At 43.0% G+C, this 8,837-nt stretch overlaps 1 protein-coding gene and 2 long non-coding RNA genes across 3 annotated transcripts; all 3 read right to left on the reverse strand.

Moving 5' to 3' along the window:
* Window positions 1-158: 158 nt before the first annotated feature.
* On the reverse strand, window positions 159-2,266 carry LOC116219555. The gene is made up of 3 exons (XR_004163231.2): window positions 2,162-2,266; window positions 927-1,037; window positions 159-537 (listed from the first exon to the last, which is right to left on the reverse strand). It is a non-coding gene; the product is annotated as an uncharacterized LOC116219555 (long non-coding RNA).
* A 6-nt stretch (window positions 2,267-2,272) lies between these two features.
* LOC116219462 (NACHT, LRR and PYD domains-containing protein 1 homolog) lies at window positions 2,273-5,831 on the reverse strand (the record flags this gene model as incomplete). Its single annotated transcript, XM_042703673.1, has 6 exons — window positions 5,503-5,831; window positions 3,516-3,599; window positions 2,997-3,164; window positions 2,727-2,786; window positions 2,419-2,598; window positions 2,273-2,318 (listed from the first exon to the last, which is right to left on the reverse strand). Coding segments are annotated over exons 1-6 (795 nt in total), but the record flags the coding sequence as incomplete, so codon positions are not given.
* Window positions 5,832-7,590: 1,759 nt separating this feature from the next.
* On the reverse strand, window positions 7,591-8,630 carry LOC116219551. Its single transcript, XR_004163227.2, has 3 exons — window positions 8,370-8,630; window positions 8,122-8,202; window positions 7,591-7,638 (listed from the first exon to the last, which is right to left on the reverse strand). It is a non-coding gene; the product is annotated as an uncharacterized LOC116219551 (long non-coding RNA).
* Window positions 8,631-8,837: the final 207 nt, after the last annotated feature.

The following is an 8,837-nucleotide window of genomic DNA, read 5'->3' on the forward strand; positions in this document are numbered from 1 at the left end:
GCTAGAATTACACTGCATCAGAAGGCTACACATAATGTTAGCCTACTTGTTCTGCTAGAATTACACTGCATCAGAAGGCTACACATTATGTTTACCTACTTGTTGTGCTAGAATGACACTGCATCAGATGGCTACACATAATGTTAGCCTTCTTGTTGTGCTAGAGTTACACTGCATCAGAAGGCTACACATAATGTTAGCCTACTTGTTGTGCTAGAATTATACTGCATCAGAAGGCTTCACATAATGTTAGCCATAGTGTTGCATTGCTATCAGCCGCACCGTAGCCAACTCAGGGCACTTCCAGGAGATCAAGTTACACAGGATTATTTTTGTGCAGATCCCATGTACGGCATGTGACGTTCGAGTATAAAATATGACCAGTCTGCAACAGTAGATCCGGCAAGCAGTGGCAGAGGATTGCTTTCCTCCCGAATTACATTTGTCCCCAATATCTGGATCGTCACATACTGGTTGCAGTCCAATCGGAAGTGTTTTTCCTCACTACACTTCCCACTGGGTTTAGTGCATCTCCTCCTTCATGGAGAAAAACAGAGACACAGAAACACATTAGATCTCGCCACTTGGATAAAACACACAGAAATATCACTTACAGCTTTAAGGATAAAACATCACAAACATCACAACTCTACACCTCACACTCGCCTACAGCTCTCCATCAGGAGCACCTTACTCCATATTCACTAAGTCTGTCTGATAAAATATCAAAGATTTCTTTAAGGCATCATAAAGACATCAATGTTCCATTCAATCACATACATGTATTCGTCAGTGTTTGTTTGTTGATTAGAAAGCATCTTACCTTCCCTCCACACACACACACCCAAAAACAAACAAACAGTCGGACAGTGGCCAACAGATAGACAGATCAAGAGTCAGACAGGTCAGTCAGTAGATGTACACACCCAGTGAGAATCACAGTGCAATCTGGAGGCTTATAAGACTCCTGCAGAAGACTGATCCCCTCCTCCAGTAAGAGACCATCAGCCCAATACAAGCCCATTGAAGCATATAACCTGAAATAAAAATACTTCTTTAGTCTGTCATGGATCTTCCAATACAAACATAGACACTCTTTCTTTCTCACACAATATATTTTAATTTTTTTTTTTTTTTTTAATTAAAACTAACTAACTCACACACTCTCCTGCTAAAAAGGAGTTTTTCATAGTCTTACTTAGCCAGCCGGACGTCATTTTTTAGACCAGCCAGTACAACGGACACGACCGGCGTTATTTAAGAACTAAGTTGGTTGCCGTGGTGCCGTGGTGCCGTGGTGCGGCGAGTGGCAGCCTGTTTAGCAGCTCTCCTGCAGGTGGACCATGGCCTGGTGGCCTGGTGGCCTGGATCACGGACTACGTCACCAGCAGACCACAGTACGTGAGACTGCAGGGCAGCCTGTCGGATGTGCTGGTGAGCAGCTCCGGCGCCCCCCAGGGAACCGTGCCGTCACCTTTTTCTATTCACTCTCCACACTTCCGACATTCCGCTTCGATTCGAGTACGTGCCACCTACAGAAGTTCTCCGATGACTTCTCCATCGTCAGCTGCATCACGGACGACAACGAGGCGGAGTACAGAGCTCTGGTGAAGAGCTTTTCAGGGCGGTGTGACACCAATCACCTCCAGCTCAACATCGGAAAGACCAATGTGCTGGTGGTGGACTACTGGCGGGGCAAGAAGAAGAGGCCCCTAATAAAGACCAAAGAGATCCCAACTCCTAACCGGATAATCTGGAGGAGGTTGCGGAGGAGAGAACGAGGAGGAAGATGGACTATTTTTTATTTAATTTTTATGTATATATTTGATTCCTATTACCTTGCTGCTATTACACCTGAATTTCCCTAACGGGATTAATACAAGTTTCACTCACTCACTCACTCACTCACTCACTCACTCACTCACTCACTCACTTCAATTCAGCTGAGCTTTATTGGCATGACTATTTCAAAGCAGTGGTGCCAAAGCAAATACATTTCAAACACAATATTACAATGTCTTTAGATACAATGTGTTTTTTATATATATATATATATTTCACTCTCTCTGTCTCTGTCTCTCTCCTGCACACAGTGTATCCATACATACTACCCCTCCATGCATAGTCTACATACAGAAACAGAAGATGATGTATCTCTTACTCTACTTCCTTCAGAGTGGTGCACGTGTGGATGAGGTTGAGGATCCAGTGGGCCCAGCTCTCAGTCAGACGGGGCACCTTCAACTCCACCTTCTTCAGACCAGGCAGAGTGAGTGACTGACTCAAGAACACCCATACAGCCACCTGGAGTATGTGGACTTCAACACAAACAAACAAAAACATGACTGAATAATACCAGACACTCATGTGTGGAAATGTTTTTTTTATTTTTTTATTATTATTTCTTTATGGTCTTACTTTGCTCTTAAACCTGTGACATCGCGAAACTTGTGGATGAAGTCGGTAAAGCTGCCGCTGGTTGGGCTGTCGGCTTGTGACAGGGTAAGTGAAGCAGGTGATCGTGTGGTAGAAAATATTGAATTCTGAAATGCTTGTGTAAGTGAACCAGGTGACATCATGGAAGAATTCGCATCCAGCCTGAAACACAGGCACATGAGGGCTTAGTTTAGTATTTAACAATGCTCACTCTTCAGGTGTAACCTGTAACGTTTACATACAGCACCATTAACACAGACAGTGAAGCTTCTCATGAAGGGAGGTTTCACCTGAGGCTTCTGGAGTCTTTGTCCACAGAGAGGGAGGAATCACATGATGTATCCTGAAGCCTGCCAATCAGAGCACAAAGTCAATGGGGACTGACCAATAAAAGATCAAACACAGAGTTAATTGGTACTTGCCTATCAGAGTACACCACCAAAAGATATAAATATACCATTCAGAACACACACACACACACCATCAGTTCAGCACCTTTCAGTTAATCATTCTTGACTGCTATGATAATCAGTTTATTTGAGCAATATTGATGTTCTTACTCCAGGTTACGGCACGTCTCTGTGTTCTGAATGAAGTCCAGGCACAGGGCTGCGGTGGTGCCAGTGATGGTCGTCATGGAGAGATGGACGTTACCCACAGACCTTTGCCTGGAGAGAGCACCAAGGACCTGCTCCACACTCTCAGGTGAGAGGCTGCTCTTTGCCACGCTGTGAATGAGCACATACAGACCGATCTCAATCTCTCTCTTCTGGTCTCTTTATTATGCACTCACACATTATACATGTGTGTTCATGTTCTCTTGACTTTAATTAACCCTGACCCGTTTGTTATTAAGATAAACGATGTATAAGGAAGACAGGATGGCAGATTTGTTAATGTTACTCCCCAACATTGCAAAGCTAAACTGGGTAAAACTGGATTAAGTCCTGGACGGCACAAACAGAAGGGAAGACAACAAGCATATAACGCAAGGAACACACTATATTTGCTCTACCTAATGTAGAATTGAAAACATAGAATTTGTACAAGTTCTCTAATCAGAAATGTAAAATGATTACCTCAGTTTAGTCAGGTTCTTTCCCTCCCCCAGAGCTGAGATCAGGACACCAACATCAGCATCTGACAGCCTCTCCACAGTTAACCTTTCAACAACATGAAGACAGCTATCAGACCATTCAACCACAACAGATCAGCTCTCTCACAAACAGACCACAGCACGACACACAGATGAAGCTGAACATATGAAAACACTCATGGCCAGATGTTTCCACATGGCCAGAGTACCCCATGAGTAGAATTACTCACATCCAAATCCACTGGCTGGTGAGACATTTTGTACTGAATATGATTACAGCAACAGACCAGTTAACAAGTCAAAGGCTCAGGAAATTAGCATAACTGTGCTAATGTGAAGCCTGAAGGCAAAATGTTTACACTAAATTCTACTTTCACAGGTAACAGTGTCTGAAAAAAACTGTACAGTGGTGCCTTGATACAGAGTGTAAAATCTCAAGACTCCAATACTTCCTTTCAGAATTACTTATACACTCAACTGGTATAAAATCCATTTGACTTAATGGCAATGGCGTTTCATTTAAGCGCCCAGTGTGGTGCTATAAACAGAACTTCAGATATTAAAATGTATATACAGTGCTGCTTGAAAGTATGTGAACCCCTTGAGCAGTTTAGAGTTTTCTGTTGTTCTACCATGATTTTTCTAGTTTATCATCACCAGTTTTCCATATATGAAATGTCAGGTTTATGTTTATCAATTGCATGTACTTGTTTAGAGGGAATTGTGTCAGTAGCCAAAAAAACGACATGAAACATGGAATTAGTGTACGTGCAAAAGTAAGTGAACCCCCCGCTGCATTGGTAAAGTCAAGTAGGTAACAGATTCAGGTGAAACACATTTGGGTGCTTAATTAGTCAATTAAGCAAACCAATCAAATGAGACATCCTTAGGAAAAAGGGTTGGGCAACAGATTAAAAGAGAGAGGAAACCAACCAAACTATCTAAACAAGTACATGCAATTGATAAACATAAACCTGACATTTCATATAATCGAAAAATCATGGTAAAACAACAGAAAACTCTAAACTGCTCAAGGGGTTCACATAATTTCAAGCAGCACTGTATATAACATCTATAAAATCAGATATTAGGGATGGAATGATCACTGTTCTGACCCAGCATGTCTTGTGCTGGGAGTATAACATTTACATTACATTTAGTCATTTAGCAGACGCTTTTGTCCAAAGCGACGTACAAGGGAGAGAATATTCAAGCTACGAGCAATAGAACCTGGTGTAACAATAAATAAATACTACTTTACATTAGAAATATAACAAAATGAAATAAAAAGAAAGAAAGAGTGCAGAAGTGTAACTGCTGTAATTGCAAGTTACGCACTAGTCGAAGTGCCAGTTAGGACGGGAAGTGCTCTCTGAAGAGTTGGGTCTTCAAAAGCTTCTTAAAGGTAGAGAGGGACGCCCCTGCTCTGGTAGTGCTGGGCAGCTCATTCCACCAACGTGGAACTACAAATGAGAATAGTCTGGACTGCCGTGCTTGCACAGACGGCAGTGCCAAACGACGCTCACTAGAAGAGCGCAGCATCCTGGGTGTAACATTTGCCCTTACAAGAGCATTTAGGTAGGTGGGAGCAGAACCATCAAGCACTCTGTAGGCAAGCATAAGTGACTTGAACTTAATGCGAGCAGCTACAGGCAGCCAGTGGAGGTCAATGAGTAGCGGGGTATAAAATGGGTAACAGACCCACTGAAATGATGGTACTGCATGGTATGCAAGAGTGGCTTTCCTACTAAAACCTGCCCACAACCTGACAAAACCAGAGGACCTTTGATGTTTCATGTTTGGATGTGGTTAACTTAGGAACCATACATATGTATTTTATGGGAATGTTAAAGCAATACTCAAAGCTGCATAAAAAGTCTATCTTACTTTTTGTTTTCTTATGCTAATCTTGGTCAATATGACTTATTTCTACAATCTGAAGACACATTTCTCTGTTAAGAGACACTCACCCTAGCTCCTTACACCTGATCAGTGCAGGCTGCAGCATCCTCAGCTTCTCTGCTGTTATGTTGCACTCATGGAGCTTCAGGCTTCTGATGGTCGGACAACACTGCAGGCAGTACAGCAGCACCCAGCAGTCTGTCCTTGTCAGGGGAATGGAGTCAAACTTCATCTCACCCCAGACTCCCATGGCTCTCCTTACAAACTCCTCCTCATGGAGCTCATAGAGACAATGAAGTATATGCAGCATACCCTCTTTATGCATTCTGTGATTTTGCAAAACGCTTAGAAGCCACTCCTGCAGATAAGCTTGAATGGATGCCCAGGACTGCTTTTTCAGGTCAATCAATGTCTCTGTTTGATAGCCCAAAAAGAAATTGAATAACAGGTTTAAAACGTTCAACGTTTCCAAACAACTCCCGTAGTTTGCCAAGTGCCTCTTCCTCATTCTCCAACATCAGGTACTGGAGAGCAGCGAAGAACTCCTGGAAGCTCAGATGCATGAAACTGTACATTCTTTCCTGTTTGACTTTCCTCCTTAGCAAGAATTTGCAGAGGAAAGGATTGTATTTGGTTGCTTGTGATGGATCAGGGAAAGCCTTAGACAAACTCTTCTCATCAAACAGGACCTGATGTTCCTGTAACCCTCTCTCTGCCAGCTGGCCCAGGCTCCTCAGCAGTGTTTCAGGCTGACTCAAATCCTGGCAGTGATGCTCCAGCAGAGTGGACACAAAGTGCACAAATATAGAGGTGGTTGTTTCTAGTTCCTTAGTGATGTCCATGCCTTCTTCTTCTTGCTCCCTGAAAACTGTGCAGATGATCCAGCAGATGACGGGGATGGAGCAGGCAGTGAACAAAGTCTCGTTGGTCTTCACACAGTCAAATGCTTTCTTTGCTAGCAGCTCTTCGTTTTTGAAAAACCTCTGGAAGTACTCCTTCACCCCCTCCTCAGTGAAGCCTAGGATGTCAGTGAAACGCTGAGAATCACTGAGCAGCTTGCTCAGTTTGTCTGAAGCAGTGGACCTGGTGGTGACCAGCAGGAAGCACTTAGGCAGGACCAGCCCCTTCAGCAGAGCGCTCAGAGTGGCCTCAACAGGAGCTTCTCTGAAAGGGTCTTTAGGTGGCACTGTGCTAGTTTTCTCAAATGAGAACTTGAGCTCATCAAAGCCATCAATGAGGAAGAGCACTTTCATTTTTGAGTCCTTCAGCACCTCTGCTGTCTCACTGGTGAAGCTTGGGCAGTAGCTCAGGAGATCCACCAGACTATGTGCCTCTGAGATTTCATTAAGCTCTTTGCATTTAAGGTGAAGAACAAGGTGGAACAGGTCTTTGAATACTATTCCTGAAGCCCAGTCGTACATGATCTTCTGAACAGTAAAGGATTTGCCATGTCCAGAGTTGCCCTGAAGAATGACTGCCTTTGGAACATCTCCACCGTCATCGGGTTTGAACAACTGGTCAACAGTGATTCTGCTGTATGCTTCACTGGCCCTGGTTTTTAAGACCCGCTGGTGATCTTCTCCTCTACAACGGATCTCCTCCTCTCTTTCTCTCTGCTTTCTGTGTGTCTCAACGATCAGCAGCTCAGTGTAGCGGTCAGGCAGCAGTACATTCTCACCAGGTCGAGAGTTATACTCCTTCACTTTTTTATATGTGGAGCAGATGGATGTCTTGTATTCATTTATTTTGGAGGTATGGTCTACAAAAGAACAATTTCATACACAGCATTGACTATTATTTCAAATTATGTTTTAATTTTAATTTGATATAATGATGAAATAGTAATTTAAGTCTACTCAGAATAAAATCTGAATTTACCAGGGTCCTGTGGTGGTGTTGCCGGAGCGGAAACCCCAAGACCTTCAGAGAATAAAGAGGATGAATTGTGTGTGTGAGTGTGTGAGTGACAGCACTGTAGATGAAGCATGTCCTCTATATTAACACTCAAACAAGGGCATCAATAAATAATACTGTTGAATTCAATGTGCTTTTCTTACCATGATAATGATGATGAATGTTTGAGTTGATGTTGATGTTGCCCTGAACTGTATTGCCTGTCAAGGTTGGAGCTAGGACATGGCCTCCACCCTGAGCTACAGGAGAGAAGCCACTTGCAGCCTCTTCTGGGTCCTCTCCTGTCAAGGCTTCAAACAGAAAGCAGACCTAACAAACAGCAGCACTAGTGACAGTCACATCCCTTACTAAAAAAACGTACAAAATATCAGATCCTATGGGCTTTAGACTGGGTCAGAGATTTAGGTTAAAATTTCTCGAAATTGCAACTCTTGTCAATTCTTTGTGTATACGTCCTTCGGGTATGGTAGTGTATCATACAAGTGAAACGATGCATACATTATTCCAACGGCGCAAATTACTGCAAAGAAAGTGAATGGAAGTCAATGGACACCGTAAACATAAGAAGTGCGGGGACCACAGGAAAAAAAAACTGTCTGATAACTTGACGCTGGTTATGTGTCTAAGATCCCTGCTTGTTTGCCAGTATGTGTCAATTGTCCTTTTGTTTAAATAAATGGTGTGGAAAACGCCGACATTAGCCATGATTCCGCTCCTCACTACAACATAAGTCTAATGTCAAGTTGAAAAGCAAGGTAAGGCTGGGTACGTACCGCTCTGTAAAGATGACGCCATGGGTGTAACTGCTGTTGAACTAAGTCGCCATTAAATCAAACCCTCAGGAGTTAGAACATCTGCAATACAAATTCATAAATGCCAACAAATTGGACACACATTAAAAAGTATTTCGATTCGAACAATCTGTTGTTGACAGGCATACATGTACGTCTCATCTACAGATTACTATTCATTTCGTACATATCCAACACTTTGCTTTCACTTCACGGCCGTAGAGACGCACCTTTAGTAAGACGTTTGTAGACTATTCCGCGTTCTTCTCAGACTTCACATTAACAGGCCACTTAGACCGAAGGCTTGTCGTAACATATCGTCAGCTGTTCGAACATTTATGTATCGCACTTTTTAAAAACTTTCCATTGCGATAACTCTCACATGATAGCCTAGTCCTCCATTCAAAACATGTCCCGTTCTGTTCCTCGTTAGTATTCAAAACAGGAAGTTGTACTCATGTACCTGCTTCTGTACGGTTTGCTAGCGCCCTCGCCTGGACTAAAGTCTGGTCCACGGATTTAGTTCTATCGACGAAGAAATTAGCATATATTTTTTTTACGCTAAATGTCTCCACTATGGATTACATTCGCATCTGTCACTACCCGATCCAAGTCGCTACAATCGCTAGCTAGCTACAGCTTGGGGAACTTCGCGAAAGACGATATATTTTAAGACGCTTGGTCATTGTATACAGCTG

This window comes from Clupea harengus, chromosome 25, assembly GCF_900700415.2.
Source record: "Clupea harengus chromosome 25, Ch_v2.0.2, whole genome shotgun sequence".
In the NCBI taxonomy this organism is placed as follows: Eukaryota; Metazoa; Chordata; class Actinopteri; order Clupeiformes; family Clupeidae; genus Clupea; species Clupea harengus.